The sequence below is a fragment of the Agelaius tricolor genome, unplaced genomic scaffold (assembly GCF_023055355.1).
Source record: "Agelaius tricolor isolate 1412-34295 unplaced genomic scaffold, bAgeTri1.0.p SCAF_22, whole genome shotgun sequence".
In the NCBI taxonomy this organism is placed as follows: Eukaryota; Metazoa; Chordata; class Aves; order Passeriformes; family Icteridae; genus Agelaius; species Agelaius tricolor.
In genome coordinates this window covers 11,703,672-11,724,465 of record NW_027269282.1, presented here as the reverse complement: position 1 = coordinate 11,724,465, position 20,794 = coordinate 11,703,672, and the positions used below count along the sequence as shown (strand labels likewise).

The window sequence follows — 20,794 nt, the reverse complement described above, 5'->3', positions numbered from 1 at the left end:
GTGCTGGAGCACAAAATAGAAAAGGCAAAGATTGTTGTTAGGCCAGCGCCAAGATGAAATCCTACTACTTGTGACAGCTGTTGGCAGCATGAAATCACTGTCCCCCAGCTTTGCACAGAGCTGCAGGACTAGAAACTTCAATATCATGTTGGATGTGTGTTTCTGGAGATCTTGTTTGGGGTAATGCTCCCTGACAGCCACTAATTGGCAATGGGAACAAACAGAGAAACAAAACCTCAGAGTGTTTGTGCTGATCCTCTCCCAGGTCACTGCTCACAGGACCCTCACTGGTCACTGCTTCCCTACTGGAAGCATCTGCAGCTCAAAAAGTTCAGAGATTTCTTGTTTCAAAGGGAAAAAAATGGGAAGAGGTATCAGCACAATTAAGCTCAGTGAAATGCAGAGGGAATTTGGGGAATTTGCCTTCTGTCTGTTGGGGTGTAGAGTCAGGAGCCCATGTTGTAGAAACTTTTAACATCTTTAGAACTCTAGATTTCAGCAAGCTTTCAGTGAGGGCAATCTCACTGAGAGCTGTGTCCCTGTGCCCTCCCCTCTCCAGACACACTCCTGGCTGTTTTCTTCCCACCCAGGCTTTCCAGGTACTTTTGCTGAGGTTCTGCCACCTTTCCAACTTTTAACCATCAGGAAGCTGAGACAAGCCAAGGAGTCTCTGCTTGGGTCTTGCTGAAGCCTAAAATGCCTTTTTGGCAGAGCTCTCTGTGTCTTGGCAGATCTGGGGCCCTGGAGCTGCAGCCACTCTCCTGTCTCAGTGACACTGTACTTGGAGCCTCTCATCCATCAGAAAGGCCAAGAAGTATTTCCTATTAGGAGAGGAGATTTCTGGAATTCCAGTGCTGTGATATTTTTTTTCCTTCCCTCACCAGCTACAATTACTGTCTTGCATTGAGTTCAAAACTCAGCTTCATTTGGTTGCTGCCTGATGTTAATTCAAAGAGTCTCTTTTGCATTCTGGTTTTTATTGTTGTATCTCTTTCAGCTGACATGAATCACCATAGCTCAGTAGGAAATGATGAGGTTCTGCTGATCTGCCCTAATATTTATGAAATATTTCTTCCTGTGCATTATCTAATTGTGTTCAAAATATGCCCATGAAACCAAATATCAGTTCATCAGTTGAACTCCTTAGGAGTAAAGTTTTTATCAGATCAAGGTAGAGAAATGAACAGCTGCACTGATGATCATAATCCAAGGAAAACCTCCCCATAGCTCTTGATGGTGGAAAAACCCAATATTTTGAGCTGCAGAGCAAAGCTCTTCTCTTTTGGTGTGTTATGATAAGGAGAACATGTCTCAGGAGGTCATGAAAATTGCATAACACTGCACTTCCCAAAGTGCAGCTGGAATATTCTTCCTGTCTGGAGTGTGACAAACTGGAGCAAACCAAGGGAAATCCAGGACCAAGCAGGTCCAAGGACAGAATCAGGAAATATTTCATTAATGGCATTTAAATCCAAGGCTGTGCCAAAGATTATCATGAAAGCCTCTGCCTTCCCAAAAAGCCATGGCAGGGGACATGTGGTTTATTGCTAAAATGAAAGCCCTGCTTGCAGCTCAAAATGTGAGTCCAATGAATATGGTTTTTTTGAGGAAACAACAACATCCCATAAAAACTGGTCAGGAATTGGAGAAAAGCATTGTCCAGGTTTTGGCTGGGATAGAGTTAATTTTTCCTTAGTATTCAAAGCACTCAAAGCAAGTGGAAGGTTGCTTCAAAGCATTGCTGACACCTGGAAAATACCTACAAATATTAACACCAAAAAAAAAAAAATCTACCTATTTATTTGGTGCTTTTTGCTTTGATTTCCCTTATTTCTGTTTTCCTTTTGTGCCTTTGATTGTTTAGCTGGCTGAGCTGCTGGGCTGCCATCCCTGGGCTGGATGAGCTTTGCATGCACGAGGTGTCAGGCAGTTTCACTGCACCTCTCTATGCTCTGCCCACTCCAGCACCTCAGCCCTGCTCTGCCTCCTCCCAACGAGGGAATATTGGGAATTTCTGCAGCATCTCCTTCCTGCTCAGCCTGAAAACAAAACAGGGAACTGGCAGAACTGAGGGGGAAAGGGGAGTGTGGCTGGACTGGGTCGATTGCACCATGATATCAGTGTCTAAGCTCAGAGCAGCTCATTTTTTGCAATCTGCACATCAGCCATCAGTTAAAACAAAAAAAACCAAAAACAAAACAAAAAAGCACCAAACAAAAAAAAGAAAATCAATCAAAACCCTTTCCATTATTTTGGACAAGGATCTAATTAAAATCACAAGTCTGGAGGGGAACAGCTCAGGATCCTATTTCACATTTCCCAAATTGTTGCATTCCCTGCTATTTTGTTGGTGGCTCTGATTGTATCATCTGCCCCCTCACCTGCTGGAAGTTTTTTGCTCAATATTATTGAGGTCTCCCTGACAACCTGGCACCTCCCTTCTCTTGTGCTTCCTCTGCAAGCTTTGTGGACCAGGCAGACACAGGAGGGGTAGAAATCCTCCTGCCCCTGGCTGAGCCACCAGCAGAGCTCTGATAAAACCTGATAAAATCTCCTGCTTCTCTGCCATGGAACATTTGTAGGAGAACATCTCTCACCAAATTAAACAGCCTCATTTCCCTGGGAGTATTGACCTGGCTGGAGTGAAAAAAACACCCTTTGTTTTAGGTGTGACATGTTTTATGTTTCTTTTTGGACACTTCTAGAGTGAAAATTCAGCAGTGTGCAAGGAAGCAAAGGGAATTTTTTGGTGTTTGCCATGCACTGGATAATTATATGTTGATTACCTCGAGCCTAAGACAAGGAGAAATGGTTTTAAACCAAAAGAGAAGAGATTTAGATGAGTTGTTGGGAGGGAAATTGTTCCCTGTGAGGGTGGGGAGGGGCTGGGATGGGATTCCCAGAGCAGCTGGGGCTGCCCCTGGATCCCTGGCAGTGCCCAAGGCCAGGCTGGACACTGGGGCTGGGAGCACCTGGGACAGTGGGAGCTGTCCCTGCCATGGCTGGGGTGGAATGGGATGGGATTTAAGGTCCCTTCCAGCCCAAACCATTGTGGGATTCTCTTGTGGTGTCTCAAAGTTTTCTTTTGGAGGGATTTCCTGCAGGCTTTTGTCTCTCTGGTTCACTCTTGTTAAAAGCAATCTCACCTCACCTGATTCTGTCCAACACCAAAACCTGGATGAACGTGTCCTGGCCTGGGTGTACCTCAAATGAAAGAAAGATGATTGTGAGAGGAGACAAAGCCAGAAAGCCTGACCCTGTGGTGTAATGAACCTTTCTGTTGAGATCCCACCTGTCACATTTGCCAGGTTTTCCTCTTGGCTGTGCTGGCACCCCCATGTGTCTGCAGGTTCTGTGTGGGTTTGTGTTTCTGCAGCTTGCAGTGTGCTGCTCTGGGACCAGCCTGGCCAAGGCACTGCCTTGCCCTCCTGTCAGCAGCAGGAGACAAATTACAAATTTAAGGAATAGGATCACACAGCTTCAACTTTTCCATGCTGCAGTCTCGGCTTGAGCCTGTTGGCAGAGCTTTCACCCTGCTGAATTCCTTGGTGATGAGTGTTGTTTCTTTGAGTGATGTGTGCAGGCAGGGGAACATTTCTACATCACTGCCCAAACTTCCTAAAACATACTTAAATAATTTACATAAAATCCAAATCTGCGTGTGAAATACCCTCATGACTCAAGGGTTTATTCACAGTGAATCCATTCCCTGAGTGGGAGGAAACCTAAACTGTCTTGGATAAAATGGCCTTTATAAAATATAGATCCATTTCCTAATATTTATGTCAGATGCTTCTCATTATGGGTTTTTTCTTCTTTCTTATTTCAGTCTGAAACTGCCTCAGCAACCCCTTGCTAGTACTGCTTGATGTGGATGTTAACACTAAATCAGGAGAGTTTCTTCTGTGTCTGTCTCATTAAATATTATCTCTCTGATTTGCCAGGCTGGGTTACAATAGGGACATTAAAAAGGCATGTATCTCTAATTGCTTTTTAATGCCACTGCTATTTATAGGTGATCTGAGTTTCAAAGTAACATGGAAAGTCATGTAAAAACATCGAGCTCTTGGTGATAAGGGGGTGCCAAGGAAAATTGATGACACATGAAGTTAATGAATTCAAGTAGTGTTAGGGATGCTGGGATGAAGAAGATTCCTGTGTGCAGGGTGTGGTGGTTGTGCCAGTCAAACTCAGGGTTGTACTAAATTCTGCAACCTGAGAAGCAGCAAAACCCCATCAGTTTTATAGTTCTGTATAAGCATTATTAACAAGAGTCATAGCAGTTCCACGTATGACAGACATAGCCTGATCCATGAATAACAGAATAAAAAAAAAAGTTAATTCAGTTCTGTGTGGAAATACAACCCTACATTTATCCAGCAATCCTAATTTTCACTTGTGCATGACAGTTCCCACTGCAGAGCAAGCCCAGCTAGCTCAGAAATCTCCTGAAGGGTTTTACATCACTAAAAACTTTAAATGCATCACTTAAACCTGAGCTGGGGCAGGGGGGCTCTCCAGAATCCTCTTGAACAGTTTCCAAAATACTTGTTTCTTCACACAGTTACACAAAACAAAGCAAAGGCTGCCAGGATTTCTCAGGTCAGCAGTAGTAGCATAAACTTGCTTCATTTAAGTGTGAATAAATCTGTGTGATGTATGAGGATGGGGCACCAGGTGCAAAGATTTCATAGAGAAACAGTTAAATATAAGTAGTAAATAAAATTCTGAAGGGATTTTTTGTGTGTCCAACTTGCCCAAGTGCTTTAGAGAAGACTCATTTTCAGGGAGTGGTTACCCAAGAGTCTGTAGCTCCCTCTGAATTGGCAATTCTTTTTTAGGGCTGTTTAATGTATGTGAAAATGCATATAGGACTCCAAAGTTATATATATGGATATATTTGTGTGTGTGCACATCTAATTTCTGCACATTTGACTCACATCTGGGTGTGTGAATAGTTTGCCTATAATCCTGTGGAACTTCATGTTCTGGCAGATGAGTCTATATTAATTCCTGAAACCCTGAGCAACAATGGAATTACTTTGCAGTGTTAGGGGGGAAAACATTACAATAAAAATGAAGCATACTTTTAATTATCTGTAGTCATTTGGATGAAATCTATAATGAGCTTGATAAATGCTGATGCTCTAGGCATCAATTTTTCAAATGACAGTAGAACCAGAAATATCTGGGAAGGCATTGTTAGCTCAGACTGCACAATATTTTTGAGGTCTTGGTTAGTAGGAATAATTAAAATGACTTATGTAAGATAAGTGTCATATCTCTGTCAGCAACTAAATGTTAAATGTTATTATAAACTAATTACTTCCTGGAATTGAAAAGAAAATTATAATTTTGTGTCTTAACCACTAAAAGATGGTGTCTGATCCTTCTCTCACTAAACCAGTGACTTCAGTGCAGACTCAGAGTGGGTGAGGAGTGAGTTTGGACCAAAAACCACTGCAGAGAGGAGTCAGAATCTGCTTTGCCATGAATCAGCTCCTAAATGAGCACAGGGTGAAGGAGCTGGGGCTGTGGGGTTTCTCTCTGTGTGGTAGGAGGAGGAGGAGGAGGAGGAGGAGGAGGAGGGATGGTGGCTCAGCCCTCTGCTGTCCTTCCCTCCTTCCCACGTCCATCTGCTCGGCCGTGGCTCAGCTCCCCAAAGCCACAGGCACTGCCCTGGTGCTCCCCTGCAGTCATTTGCTGTTGGATTGATGGCTTTAATTTGCTCATCAAGGGCTCTGACACATGGCAGAGTCAAGGCATTAGATTCAGGGGAAGTGCAGAGCAGAGAGAGAGGTGAAAAAGCAAAGAAAGACATTAAAAAACTGATTTAGCCTTCCTGATTTCACTGGTTATTCTTCCTCTGCTGCCTGGGAAACACCAGCATGGAGCCTGAGCTGGCAGCAGGGGTGGTGAGCAGAGTCACCTCCTTTAGAGGCCCCACTGATGCCACATCTTGTGGAGCTGGGCACTGACAGGTGCCAGCCTCACACCCTGCTGTGGTACCCACAGGTTTCAGGCTTGTTAAAGAAAAGCACCAGCGTGGTTGTGTTGCTTTTCGTGTTTTTATCTTTTTCTGTTGCTTTGGTTTTTTATGTACCAAGGAAAAATGTTTCTCCTGTTGAGTAATAAACCTCAGCATGCAAGTGGTGATGAAAGAGGCTTGGAGGGAATGATTCAGGGAAAAGGAGAGATGATGGAGAAAGATTAAAGCAAAATGCAGGGCATGTAGGAACATAATTAATGGCCAAGAAAGAGAAAGGAAGGAGGAATATTTCAGCCCCCATCCTTTCAGCTGCCTTCACCCTACAAACTCACTCATTGCTTGGAAGCTCAGGCCCATGGTTTTGTTTCGAATCACCTCATCCTAATTTTAAGTCTTATCTGGAAGCAGAGTTAGTTGTAAATGAGCCATCATCTCCTGAGAGAATAGCCTGATATTATTTGAAATATCCTGCAGGCTTTCCCAGGACACCACAGTGCCATATCCCAGCAGCTGTTCAGAGTTTGGGATGTGTTCAGGGGCTGAGGGTGAGGACACCCCCTGTCTTTGAGGATGTGCTTTAAAAAGTGGTTCAGGTGTCATCAAGTGACACCTGTGTGCAAGAAATGTGTGCAAGAGATGTGTGCAAGAGATGTGTGCAAGAGATGTGTGCAAGAGATGTGTGCAAGAGATGTGCTGCTGGCAGAGCCAGAGAGCAGCTGTGGGGTTTTGGATGGGAGTGGTGCTGACAGGGGTTGACAGGTCCCACACAGGAAAGAACAGCCCTTCTGCTCTAGAAAACCCCATGAGCACTCCCAGGCAGCTCCAAACAAATCCACCCAGGCTCCTGACACACTGGGGATGTTCCTGGCTGGTTTCCTGTCCCACTGAACTTGGGTTTTGTGCTGGGCACTGAAATCAAAGCCTTGTCCAGGGGAGCAGCCTCCAGAGCTGCAGCCTGGTCGTGCTGCCAAATTAATTGATCTTCATGGAAGCCACTGCTTTAATTGGGGAGGAAGAGTGGCAGGAGACACTGAGAACACCCTTGTGAGCTTGTGTTTCATCTCAGCTTCCACCCTGCATTGATCCCTGGCTCACAGAGGACTCAGAGGCAGAGCAGGAGCAGGATTTTGGGGAGATGTAGAATGTTGCTCCTCTTCATGAGTTATGTCCTTAGTACTGGCCACTGGGGGAGGCAGAATACAGGACTGGGTACACCTTTGGATTGACAAGCTGCCATTTATTTTAGGGCTTTTGCACCTACTGAGTTTTAAGGCAGATTTACAGGCTTGGGGTTTAAACACAGATTTAAACACAGAGATCTCCTTGGGATTTAAACACAGATTTAAACACAGAAATCTCCTTGGGATTTAAACACAGATTTAAACACAGAGATCTCCTTGGGATTTAAACACAGATTCAAACACAGAGCTCTCCTTAGGATCTCTGCCCTCTTCACCCAGCCTTTTATAAGGTTAGTGAGAGGCACACTGAGGCACAGGGCAAAATAAAGATACATCTCTGGAAATCCATGATTCTGCAAGTGAAATGTGAGCACAGCCTGCCTAGAGCAAATGGTTCATGCTGGTGGCAAGGAGGAAATTGTGGGTTTAGTTAAAAACAAAAATGCGATTTCATGTTTCGACAAATTGGCAGAAATGGCAATAAAACTTCTCTAAAATTAAAAATGCAAATGCAAGCCTAGAGGCACACACTCCAAAGCAAGAATAAGGTACAAAAAGGATGTAATTGTTGGTTGGAGTCTAAGGATAAACTTAGGCTCAGTGACTTTTCATTACTGTAGGAGCTTGGCTTCCTAAAAGTATTGCAGATGCTTGCAATAACCTTTGGTAATCCCTCAGCTCTGTTTGCATTTTGTTGTATTTTAATAAGTTCTGATTTTTCATTGGACTTACTTAAATTTCTATGTTTATAAATTTTCCATGTTAAGAGCAGTTTTCTTGGATCTTTCAAGCAGAATTCCGTAGCAGTCTGAAAATGTTCAGCTGCAAGTACACTCAGACAGTTTGCCCAGTGACATCTGTTCAGCAGCATAATTTCACTCAGCTACGAGTGACATATTTTAATTAACTGAGACATTTCAAATAGAATTTGACAGCTTTCCAGCCCAGTATCTCCAAACTTACTACTTACTGAAAATGTGCCATCCTAGGAGTGCTACAGGGCCTAGGAAGAATGTTTTAGTTTTATGAAAGGCAGTGCTGGGATGTTGGAAAATAATGCATTTAAAAGATCATGCCTGCCACTTGTTGTGGATTTTTTGGTTGTTTTTTTTTTTTTTTTTGTTTGTTTGTTTGTTTGTTTGGTTTTTTTTTAAAGTTGGGATTAAATGTTTGAGATGGTATTTTCTTGTTTGGATCCAGATGTTTATTAGTTTTTATTTATGTTATAGTTTCACAAACTGTGAGTTCTATAGTAATTTGCTCTAATAAGTTAAAAATTGAGTTGTATCTCTTTTTTTATAAGGCTTTTTAAGGATAAACTGTCTAATTAAGAAATTGCACTTAAATTATTTTTACTTTGAACTTAATAACTAATACACAAGTAGTTAATAACTAACTACTTGTGTTCTGCACAATGCAGATTTTTTTATTTAATTACACAATACTGCCTAAACTCATGGAGAAGGTGAAGATAAAGAAGGACTAGTCTCTGCTTTAAAGCTTCTATCTTATTTTTTATATATTACTATATTTTAAACCTTTAAACTCTGCATTTTACACTGAGTGATATTACACATTTCTATTCAAGCTACACACTCACAATCTTAGTTTTATTATTCAATTTTGGAAGTTTTCTCGATGGCTTCAGATTAAGTGTAGTGGGTTTTGGGGGGGGGTCAATGTTTGTCAGTAAAAGTGTAAAATTCTCAGTACCCAGGGTTCCAGCAACCTGTGATGTTTGTGCCTGTGAGCTCCTGAAGCATCTCAGTGATCCTGGGGAGCCTTTCAAGCCTTGGTTTTATTCAGGGCTCCCTGCACCTGCAGCTCCAGCTCTGGACTGGGCAGGCAAGATCAGAATGTCCCAAAAAGCTCTTAGGTTATCCTGCACAGGTTTTAGTGGAAGCACAACGCTGGGAAGCGTGCTTCCCATCAGCAGCCACAGCACTGCCGTGTGAGGGGCAGATCCTGGAGGGGCAGCCTTCCAGAAGCTTCCAGGAAGCTCCAGAGCAGTGTCAGTCTTTGGTCCAGCCCAGGCCAACCCAGAATTCTCACACAGGCTGGTCTGGGCTCAGCCTGCAGGGTGGCAGAGCCCATTCCTGCTGACTCCTGCCACCGACGCTGCAGAGGAGCAGGAGTTCAGTGGTTATTTCACTTTTGGCACATTGCTGCAGGGTTCCACTGCAGCCATTTCCATGACCTGAAATTGAAACCACTCAGTGCAGCTCGAGCAGTAAAGTCTCCCCAAAGCAGGCAGCCCACAGGCTTTGCCTGAATGTACAGAATTGTGTTTTCCCTTCAAAAATCCATTAGCCAGTAAGCACCAGCACCTCTCTATTGCTGACAGTTTGTGGCTTGTGTTATTCTGGAGCCTTTCCTGAAGTGTTTGCTTTTCATGGCACCCAGCCCAGCTGACCCAGTGACAGGATTTCTGTTCATCCAGCACACAGGGAAGCTCAGGGAGCTGACCTGAAATATTCCTCACAAGAACAGCCCCAAGAGAGGTGCTGTAAGCTCTGGGATATCAGAACTGGACAGTGAGAAGCAGTCAGGAGGTCTTTGAGGTTAACATGGGAATGTTGGGACTCCAGTTGTGAGTTTGGCTTCTGGGATGTGTGAGGTTGATCAGCTCCACTCAAAGTCCATGGAGGAGCTGCCATTCCCTTTCCTGCTGAAGTTTTGCTGTGTGGAGACACAGGGAACCTTCCTGGTCTTCTTTGATTCCTTCACATGTTCCCTGGGTGTTGTTTCTTCCCTCAATGCCCATCTGAGGTGTAGGGTCACCTAAACCCATCCCATTAGGGACACCCTGGACATCTTGACCAAGTTTAAGCCATTTTAGGGAAATAACTTGTTGTTACCCATCTGCTTTGTTGGAAAAGTGTTATTTATCTTCTTTATGCTTTCCCCACACACTGGTTAGCAGTAGTCTCTTCATTAACATTTTGGAATTAGAGTGATGAATAAATGCTGGAGTTTTGGCAGGTAAATGCTGACAGAAATGTGACAGTGAGTGATGGAAGTGGGGTGTGCACTGAGGGCCCAGAACAGCACGGGAGGCCACCAACGTGCTGGATTTCATTTCAATCTTTGCCCATTGAAATCTGGGGAGGTGAAGTTCATGGATTATTTGCCCAGCAGCCAGGGAAGCAGAAATCTCTCAATCACTGGGTGATGGCCAGCCTGGGAGCTGTGTTCCTCCCCAGGTTTGTTGGCTCAGGCTCTTGGGTTTTCTGCATTCTGCCTCCACATGCAGTGACAAGTTATGAGCACTGGGTGCTTGGGGGCTTTGAAAGGAGGATTTATCCCTCTTCTCTCCTGTTCCCAGCAGGCCAGGGAGCAGCTAAGTGTGGAAGTGCCTGTTCCCACACCCTGTCCAGGGATCACCCAGGACATGGATCTCACCTGCAGCATGTGTTTGTCAGAACTGGCTCTCAGTGTGCCAGGCACTGCTCCACCCACTCCAGGGGATATAGCTTAACATGGACTCCAATAGGCACAGGGTTATATGGATTTCTGCATCAAAAGGACTGGGTGCTAGCACAAAGACATATTTTCCAAATCTGGTATATGTTCTACTCCAATTGTCTATCTCCAGACCATGTGAAATAGGCTGCAGGCTCCTACCATAGAGTTACTATTGAAACCTGGGATGCTTGGTCGGTTTCCCAGCTATTATAGTTTTATTTTACTCCCTTCTTTGCCTCTGAATTGTTGTGCTAATAAAGCCCACGAATTTCAATCTCTCAGGTTCTTCAATTATGACATTGCAGCCCCTCTGTGGCAGCACGCTAGAGTGTGGCAGATAGGATATTATGAAGTGGAGACATTCAATGGGAAAATGTCCAAAAGCAGTTCAAATCACTTAAGATAATTAAACAAGGGAAAGAATGTGGTGTGTTTAGAGAATATGAGATGGTTTTGTGAATAGAATGGTGTTAGGTACCCGTGCATGAGAAACTCATTACCCATGCTGAACTCATTTTTTACATTGTAATGAGAAAGAAGAATTGAAAAACACCTCTGTGAACATCACCTTTGTGGGTGCTTGCACTGAGACCACCACAGCAGAGGCAGCAGGTTCAACAGACTTGTTTATTCCTCTGGATGTACCTGGGAAAAAATGCAGCAATTGAGGAAATAACAACTAATTTCAGTGTAAAGGTCAAAATGACCCGAATTGAGATACTTAAGAATTAATGGAGTAGGCTGGTGTCAGCAGGCAGAATAAATGACATTTTTTATAACTGCCTGTTCACCATGCTGCTTCAGGCTCTTCACCTCCCCCAGATGCAGGAAAGGTTTCAAATGCATTGCCAGAGGGGTTTTAATAAGAGTTTGTATAACAGAGTGAGGCAGTGCTTGAGTGGGGAGAAAACAGGCACTTGAGCATTGGGAAAAAACTCTGAGTGAGGGCCAGGGGTGTGTGTGACAGCATCCCTGAGGGGAAGGGAGGAGCACAGCCACACCTGAGCCAGCCCTGCACCACCTCTGTGGCACTGACTGCCATCCTTTACAAAGGAACAGGGATATTCAATGTTCTCCCTAAAACAGCAGTTCCTACAGCAGAGTGACTGCACAGAGCTGTGAATCAAAGGCAAGGGGAAGCAGAAGATCAGCCTTCAGAGCACACAGAGTGTTCTGTTTCTCTCCAGAGGTCAGTGGGGCACAGCACCTTGTCTCCACTACTGAGAAACCAGGTAACCAAAGGGGGGCATCCCTGTGATGCTGGAGCCCAGGGTCTGCTCCTGCTGAGATGATTGATGCTGGGATTTTTCCTGAGTAGCACTGACATGAGGAATGCACAGTTCTTGGCTTTTTTTACAGCCTGATATTCTGTACTTGGTGCCTGGATGGCTGAAGGACAATTGGATAATAATCTGCACCTTTTGTGCATGAATAATAATAATAATAATAATAATAATAATAATAATAATAATAATAATAATCTGCATTTACATCACTGTGTAAATGACAGATCTACCAAGAAGGAAAGCACTTGTCTCAGCTGGTGAAAGAAGTGGGCTGGGGAGAACTAGAAAGTCTGGATTTTGGGAAATGCATCATGACAGTAACACCTGTTGGAATGCAAAGTGACCTCCCCTGGAAGGTGGTGGGATCAGAACTGCTCCTGACGTTTGCAGCTCCATGGGGCAGAGCCTGGTTTGATCCATGGCACACTTGCTATGATCCACTGGGTTTTTTCCATCTCTGACTCCTGTGACTGTCTGTCTGACTTTCCCTGGGTGATGAAATATCATTATAACCTTTTGAAATAATGTATCGGTGCCTGGAGAGCAGAGACTGATTTTCCCATTTGCAAGTGAGAGGCAGTGTGTTAAATTACCACTCCTGTCATTAAATGGATTGAGGGGAAAAAATCTGATGTGCTTGTACCAGGACACTTTTCCCCTCCCCAAATAAACCACCTCAGATTTCACCTTTTGGGGGGCCAGGAAGGTGAGGATGAGAAGTTTAAATGAAATTCATCATGTTCTCTGAGGCTTAGGTTGCTTGCTTGACACCTGAAAATGTTTCAGCAAGTCTGACATGGAAGCTTTCTGCTGATTTACAGAGGATGAGGGAGCCTGTGCTGTGTCTGTCAGAGATCAGGAGGCATAAAATTTATCTTTCTGGGCCATGGAAGCTTCTACTTGTTCATTTGGCTCTGGGAAATTTGATCCTGAACAGCCTGGTCGGGTGGAAGGTGTCTGTGCCCATGGCAGGGGGTGGAACTGGATGGGCTTTACGGTCCCTTCCTTCCCAAAGCACCCTGTGATTCTGTGAAGTGTGGAAAAATCACTGTGCTGATAAACACAGTGACCAAGTGTGTAAGTGATTGTGCTCAAGAATTGCACTTCTGCATCTTTGAGGCATCAGTGAGAAAGTTGTGATGTTGTTCCAGCTGATTTTTATAAATCACATCAAGCAGCTGATGCAGTTCTTCAGAGCATTTGTTTCTGTCTTTCATGCAGGGCAAAGTATTGATAATCATCTGGTACTGCTGAGCATTGTAGCTGGCAACATTTGAAACTCCAGACATGGTGATGAATTGCTCTATGATATATTAATGTTATTTTGATCCCTGCTCTTTCAGAATTACATTGATCCAATTAGGTTAAGTAGCTTGCCATCTAAATTAATTTACTTTCCTCTATTAATCTCCTTTACTCTGGGTCAAAACCAGAAATGTAAATCAATCCATTGTATTGCATATCTTTGGGGGGTGGGAGGGTAATTAAATTACCTGATAGATACATATGCTGGATTGATTGTTTGCTGTGTTGAACATTATTGCCATAATTGGAAAGTGAAGTGGTGCACACTCAGTAGTGGAATTTGAGTGCTTGTAACAGTTAATTTTCATAACCTGTCAAGAAATGCCTTGCTGTCCCTGGGTACCAACCCAGTGTGGTGGTGTTCACAGGGGTCCCAGGACAAGGGAAGAGATGAGAATCTTGACTCCATGTTTCAGAAGGCTGATTTATTATTTTATGACATAATAATAATTTCATTATTTATATAATTTATATTATATTTACAATTATGATAAAAATGTTTACATTTTAAAAATTATTATAAATATTAATTAATTATTATAAATTTTAAAATTAAAAATTATTAAATATTTTATATATTATATTTATAATATTTATAATATTTTATGATATAATAATATATTATATTAAAAGAAAATTATATATTAAGACTATACTAAAAGCATAGAAGAAAGGATTTCATCAGGAGGCTTGAAAGGAATAAAAAGGAATGGAATGGAATGATAATAAAATCTTGTGACTGACCAGAGAGTCTGAGCCAGCTGGGCTGTGATTGGCCATTAATTAAAAACAACCACATGAGACCAATCAAAGATGCACCTGATGCATTCCACAGCAGCAGATAATTATTTTTCTTTTCATCTGAGGCCTCTCAGCTTCTCAGGAGAAAAAATCCTAGCAAAAGGATTTTTCATAAAATATGTCCATGACAACCCTACACACCCAGCTATGCAGATTTTAGGATATTGGACATTTTGCAAGTGGAGATAAAAGCTCCTTCCTCTGCCAGGAGCTCTTGGACTCCGTGGCAGCATCTCAGAGGTGCTCCCCCTGTGGCTGTGGGGAAAGCCTTTCCCAGGTCAGCCTCAGGCTGGCACACAGGGCAGGGCCAGCAGAGCAGGTGTCCCAGCCCTGATGTCTGAGGTACCAACTGAAGGAAGGCTGGTGCAGAACCCTGCAAAGTTCTCCTCTTTTCCCAGTGCCTTGTGAAATTTCCGTGGTTTGATAGCCTGGAATCACAGAATGGTTTGGGTTGGGAGGGACCTTAAATCCCATCCAGTGCCATGGCAGGGACACCTTCCCCTGTCCCAGGTGCTCCCAGCCCCAGTGTCCAGCCTGGCCTTGGGCACTGCCAGGGATCCAGGGGCAGCCCCAGCTCTGTGTCCCACACTGGGACATTATTTTGCTTCCCTTGGGTCAGTCCCAACAGTGGGATTCCATCATCTTGGTGCTCTCACCAGTGTTTTACAGCTCACACTTGGAATTCTTCCTTACAGCCAGTATTTTCAGGGTCTATATCAAACTTTCATCCTGACAGGGACATTGCTGACACCAGGAATTTGTTTACCTGCTACATTTCCTCACTTTAGTGGGAAGAACTTTCCATGGAGGACTGAAACAAAAATAAAGCTCTGATGTGAGGAATGAGATCCAATCCAGTGGCTGGGAACTGAATGTTGGCACAGTTAAAACAGATACAAAGTGCAGTGGGTTTAGGTTGGGCTTGGTTAAAATCCTGCCAGGTTTGTGATAGCTTCATCTTCATGGGAGATGAAGGCAAGGGCTCTTTACAGTGGGAAACTGGATCTGGTTCCTTCCCTGTCATTGTAGCAGAAGATAAATTTGGGTCAGATGACCCCTGTAATGGGGCAGGGCAGGCTGGTGATCACAAATCCCTTCTGGTGTTCAAACCTATGGATCTATGAAGTATTTTCTAAATCTGTGCCTCAGAGCAGAATGAACAGCAGCAGAAAGGTCACCTTTATCATCATTGCTGTCAAACACCTTGGAAACAGCAGAGCACAAAGCAAGTTGCTCAATCACTTTGCCCTTCTGCTACATCTGTTACCTGTACCTGTACTTTTGTCCCATTAAATGAAACTCACTCCCCTGTCCTGGATGGAATCCCATTTCCAAAAGCTGCACAGTGAAACTCTGTTGGCTTCAGCAACAGGATCTTGCCTTTACAAAGGCAATTAATGCCTGCCAAGTGCAGAAGTGAGCAGTGTTAGATAAATAATGATAATTATGAAAGCAGCTGCTCTTTGTCATAATGAGACAGTAGAAAACAGAGAGGGACTTTTTGCAAGAGTGTGTGGTGACAGGACAAGGGGAGTGGCTCCAAACTGACACTGGGTGGATTTGGATGGGATTTTGGGCAGGAATTGTTCCCTGGCAGGGTGGGCAGCCCTGGCACAGGTGCCCAGAGCAGCTGGGGCTGCCCCTGCATCCCTGGCAGTGCCCAGGGGATGTTGGATGGAGCAGCCTGGCACAGGGGGAGGTGTCCCTGCCCATGGCAGGGGTGGCACTGGCACATCTCAAAGGTCTCTTCCGACCCAAACCATTCCATGAGTGTTGGTACAGCCCCTGTGCTCCTGGCAGGGTTTGTGGGGGCTGCAGGCACAAGAGGTGAGGTCACCACTGCAGCCAAGTGTCCTTGGAGGCCCCACGGGTGTCCCTGTGGAGCTGCTTGGTGGGATTTATTATTGTGCATCCAAATCAACACGAGGTGTTTGGTTGGGCACCCAAATCCTGCTGTGGGTGTGGTGCTTCCCTGAGATCCAGTTCCTACAAACCCACCAAATGCTGCAGTGTTTTAACATCCCATATCTATTAATTAATATGGTAATATTTCCCACAAGCTGAAAAATTTAAAAGTTAAATGTGAGAATCTCTGCTTGAGTGCTCACTATAATGTGTTGGGGCTTCATTTTTTTGCCTTGCCACTTCCATATTTTCTTTTTTTCCTTTTTTTCTTGTTTTTGGTCTTGTTTAATTCTTTTTTTTTTCCCACCTCAAGATAGAGGCTGGGCTTTCTTTTTCTTTTAAAGCTGGTTTTTCTCCACAGTAAGTGTTTGTAGAGCTCCTAGCACAACCAGATCCTGATGGAGCCACTGGATATTAATGTGCTGCAAATTAATCAGTAATGAAAATTAAATGTGTGTTTATGCTCCAGTTATAATGTTTATACAAACACAAGAAGTATGTACCCCAACTGTGTAATGGTTCCCACCACAATATTTGCAAGGATGCAGCATTAACCAGCTTTAAATAAAAGAAAGTGCCTGGTTTGTTCAAATGAAGAACCCAAGGGAGAAACACCTCTTAGAAGTGGAACAGAATGAACATTGTGAAACACAGAGCCAGGGATTTTCAATATTCTGCACTCTCCAGTTTTTCTGAAGGTGATGGTGGCGTTTATCTCTTGGCTCCTTCTGTATTGTGCTTTTGCAGCTCACCAGAAATTTTGTCAAAACTCAAGGGTGTTTGTGATGAGGAGCACAACTCAAGACCTGCGTTAGGAGTAAATGTGAATGAGTGTTCCTCCTTCTGGCTGTCAGAAATGCTCTTTAGATAAGGAGTTGAAAACAGATCAATAGCAACACCTTTTTTTTTTTCTTTTTTAAAGAGGCAGATGCCTGAGATGAGTTCCCTACAAAAAGCGAAGTTTCTGTGGTTGTCACACACATGCCCCTCCCTGGAGGTTCCTGGAAAATGACAATTGCAAGTCCAAAGTTTTTATCTCCTTGCCAAAGGCAGGAGGGGAAGTGTGGAGAGAATGGGAACAAACTGCCTCGTCCCAGACATGATCTTGCTCAGTCTCCTGTGGAATCGTTATATTTCCATTTGTGAATATCCCTTCAGATGAGCAGGGTAAATCCAGTGCTGTAAATTCTGTGTTGTTCATGCAGTGTTTCCCTGGAGTGTCAATAGGAGGAGTTTGTTTCACTCACCAAGTGCTAAATTTGTCTTTTGGTGGTCACTTGCTGATGAATACAACAGATTAGATGAAAAATAAGGAACACACGGAAAACATTTTCCTTTTCTACAAACCACCATTACTTAACAGTACTCTAAACCCCAGATCTCCCTAGATTTAACCTAAAATGTGTTGAAAATTACATGGAAGATTCAGCACTGAAATGTGCTGGCACAGAGTCCTCATTTGGAAAAGAAAACAGTCTGGAAACTTGTAGTCTATTCACAATTACCACAGGAAGTGTTCGTGTCCTGCAGCTTCAATATTTGGAGTTCCATTTTCCCTTATTCCCCGGAGCCATTGAATCCTTAATGCCTGCCTTTGATCCTTATCTCAAACAGCATCACTGAAGGATAAATTCAAGGTGAGGTGGCCTCAATGTTCCCTGTGCTCTGTTTTTTGCAGGGGCCTGCTGGCCAGAGGCTTCACAGAGACCCATTACCTGCAGGATGGCACTGACGTGGTTCTCACACGCAATCTCACGGTAAGGCTGGGCTGTCCTGGGCAATTCATCCTTCAAATACAAAATATCCTCTGCCAGGATCTGAGCCCTGGCATGAAACAGCTCAACATGTGGCTTTTTTTGGTTTGGGTTTTTTTTTACTGTTGCCTTCAGTGTCTTTGTGACTGCTCTGATCCTACACATGAATTTTTAGAGGCAGCCTTTGAAGGCGAGCTCTGGGGTGAACCACGTGGCTTTTAACATTTGTGAGGTTTTTTTTCAGCTTCTTGGAAATAGACCTATTAAAATGTGGTAATTATGGCAGATCAGTTATGGAGAAAAGGCCTGGTTCTGTCTGGGGGAAAAAAAACCCCTAAATATCTGATTTCCAGAGTGCAAAAGTTCATGTCAGAGATTGGAAGGCTTGGGTGTCTTTCCTCACTGGGGAGGTCATGGGGAGGGTGTTGGTTGGGTTTTTTTTTTTTAATCCAGGCCATAAATGTGTTGTGGATGTACTTTATACTTGTATTTGTGTGTATGGATGTGTATATTTATGTGCATGTATAAAAATGGATCTATACAAAATATGGCTTGTTAAAAGAAGCATTTAAAACTGCTTTTTACAAATAAAAACCCCTTAAGGCAGGAATGTATTTTGTCCTCTGACAGCATGAATGCCTTAATTAGAAATAATGCAGCAAGCCATTTTAATTACAAAGCTTATCTTTTATCTGCCTAAGTCCCATAAAGTATTTTCTCTGTTATGGTATTTACTCACTGACACTGTCAGCAGAGACACAATGCTTTGTGTTCCCATCCATAACAGGCTTTGCTGGGATCAGGGGAAGGAATTATTTCTCTGCATAACATCTTACTTCTGAAGAAGCATCTTCATTGTAGCTGCAGACACCCCAAGTAAAGCAATCATTTCGAAAGCTTTCAGGGCTTTCATTTTGCTGGGTGCTCATATCTCCTTCCAAATCAGCTCAGGAGAAAATAGTCATTTGTTTTGGGAGCAGGAAGGCTGCAGAGACTCCTGAAGGAAGTAAAAGGAAATAAATGAAACACATGAGTCTTTCAGAGATTTACCTGAGTTAACAGGAGTATGTGTACAGCTAATGACAGGTTTTCCTTGCTAAAATACAATATCTGTTTGCAAAATGGCAAAGTAAGTCATGATTAGTAATGACAGTGCATTTTGCTGCCTAAAAAAGAGAGCTCAGTGCATTCATTTTTCATTAAATGCTGCAATACAGTTGAGAAAAGACAAGACTGTGATTTTATTTTTATATCTCTTCTTCACTGAGGACATCAATACAGTCTGGAGTTGAAACCAAATCCGATTTTCCATTGAAAAGTTGCTTAGTCAAATTCTGCCTGGAGGTCAAGGCAGGTTTGTGGAGCTGTCTCTTGGGCAGTTCTCTAGCACACAAGTCAGTGTCTAGGTTATTTTTCAATTTATAGCACCTGGAAAATTGTCAAAACCTGCTATTTATTAAATGATCTCAAGCAAGTATAGAGTACTGTTTTAAGTATGATGGATCAGCCTTTGGTAATTATTTGTTTTTAAGGGGTCACCCATTTTATATACTAGTTTGCAGGAATAAAAAGATTTGATAGCAGAAAAAAGTCCTGCAATTCAGTGGAATTACTGAGCTAGAAATCAATTTTCTCCCAGTCCTGTTGCAGGCCATGCTCTGATAAGTTTACATTTTCGATATTGAACTTTGGCATCACATTGCTGGATCTCAGAGAAATTGTGAAATGGGCCACAACCAGGAGCTGAGAGTTAATAAAATGACAAGTTGTATGTGGAGAGGGAAAGAAATCAGGCCCTTTGCCATAATTCACTCTTAGATAAAGACAGCTGGACCACAGCAGCAGCTGTGCAGGGTGAGATATTGGCTCCCCTCCCCATTTCACTGGCCTCAGCTCTGGCGATGCTCAAACCCAAAGATTTCTTTCTCAGGAGCTCTGAACTTCACCTCATGTTTGCTTTAAGCAATGAGAATAAACCTATTTCATTTTTGCTTTTAGCATATAAGAAATTCAGTGCTTGAGTGGGAGGAGTGTTGATTGTTCTTCTATCATGGATGCATGGAACTGGTAACACTGAAATAAAGTGAAATAGTGCACGCACAAGGAAAGTTTGACATCCATAGCAATTGTGACTGAAGTGATCACCCCAAAAAATTCAATCTGTGACTCCCTTCTATTATGGCTTTATCTTTGCTAATGTGTTACTGACTCTTTATGAGGATTGATGATAAAAATACCCAAGAGTAAAACACTCTCACCCTGTTTCTGTCATTTCTTCCACTGAGAAAAGCTACTGAGATTTGTATTTACAAAGTCAGAGCTGGCTGCTCAGTGTTCACTTGCTCGTGCTGGAAATCAAACAAACATTTTCTCTGGCACAAACTTATTTACAGAAAATTCCTGTCTGAATCATTCCATCTTGCCCAGACTGTTGCTTTCTTCACCAAAATCAAGGTGCTTTTTAGAAACCTGCTGTGAGTGAAAGCCATGCCCCAGCCTGGAAAGGTTAATTAATGCAATAATGAACCAAGCCATGAGAGGCACAGGGAGATGACTGGAGTGCTGCAGCACTGATAACTTCCCTCTGCACTAATCAGATGGGAACCTTGCACAGCAGAGTTCTCACTTTCCAGGTGGTATTGAGAATGCAATATAACCTTTAGTCAACAATAGAATTAGCCTTGATTCCAGACAGATATGTGGATGAGCTTAGAAACCCTCTGTTGTGGGTGCCTTTTGCAAGCAGTGGATTATTAAAGAAATATAATAACCAAGGCACAAAATGAAATTGGACTGTTGTCTCTCAAAATAGAAGCCCCCCCTTTATTCTTGGTTGTTTTTAATAACATGCAGCTACTTGGTTGGGTATTTCAATAAAAAATTTCATTTCCCACCTGTTTCCCTTCCTTCTCATTTGCTTTGTGGTTTTTTATTTCAGGTTCTAGGGTTGGGATTGGCTTTGTTATGTTTCTCTTTTCACATACCTGCCTCCTATAGGGATACACAGATTTAAATGCCCTTAAATAAAAATAGGAGTCTATATAGAAAGGAGTAAAATGCAGAAGCTGATTTGTTAATCTGATTATTTTATAAAATATTAAAATAATA

At 43.0% G+C, this 20,794-nt stretch overlaps 1 protein-coding gene across 2 annotated transcripts in view; it reads left to right on the top strand.

Annotated features, from left to right (window-relative positions):
* Positions 1–20,794, top strand: part of ADAM12 (ADAM metallopeptidase domain 12) — a 185,464-nt gene that overhangs the window by 86,847 nt on the left and 77,823 nt on the right. For both annotated transcript variants that reach the window (XM_071446201.1, XM_071446200.1), the window contains exon 4: positions 17,611–17,689. In XM_071446201.1, the coding sequence (XP_071302302.1) occupies positions 17,611–17,689 (79 nt within the window). The remainder of the gene's footprint in view (positions 1–17,610; positions 17,690–20,794) is intronic.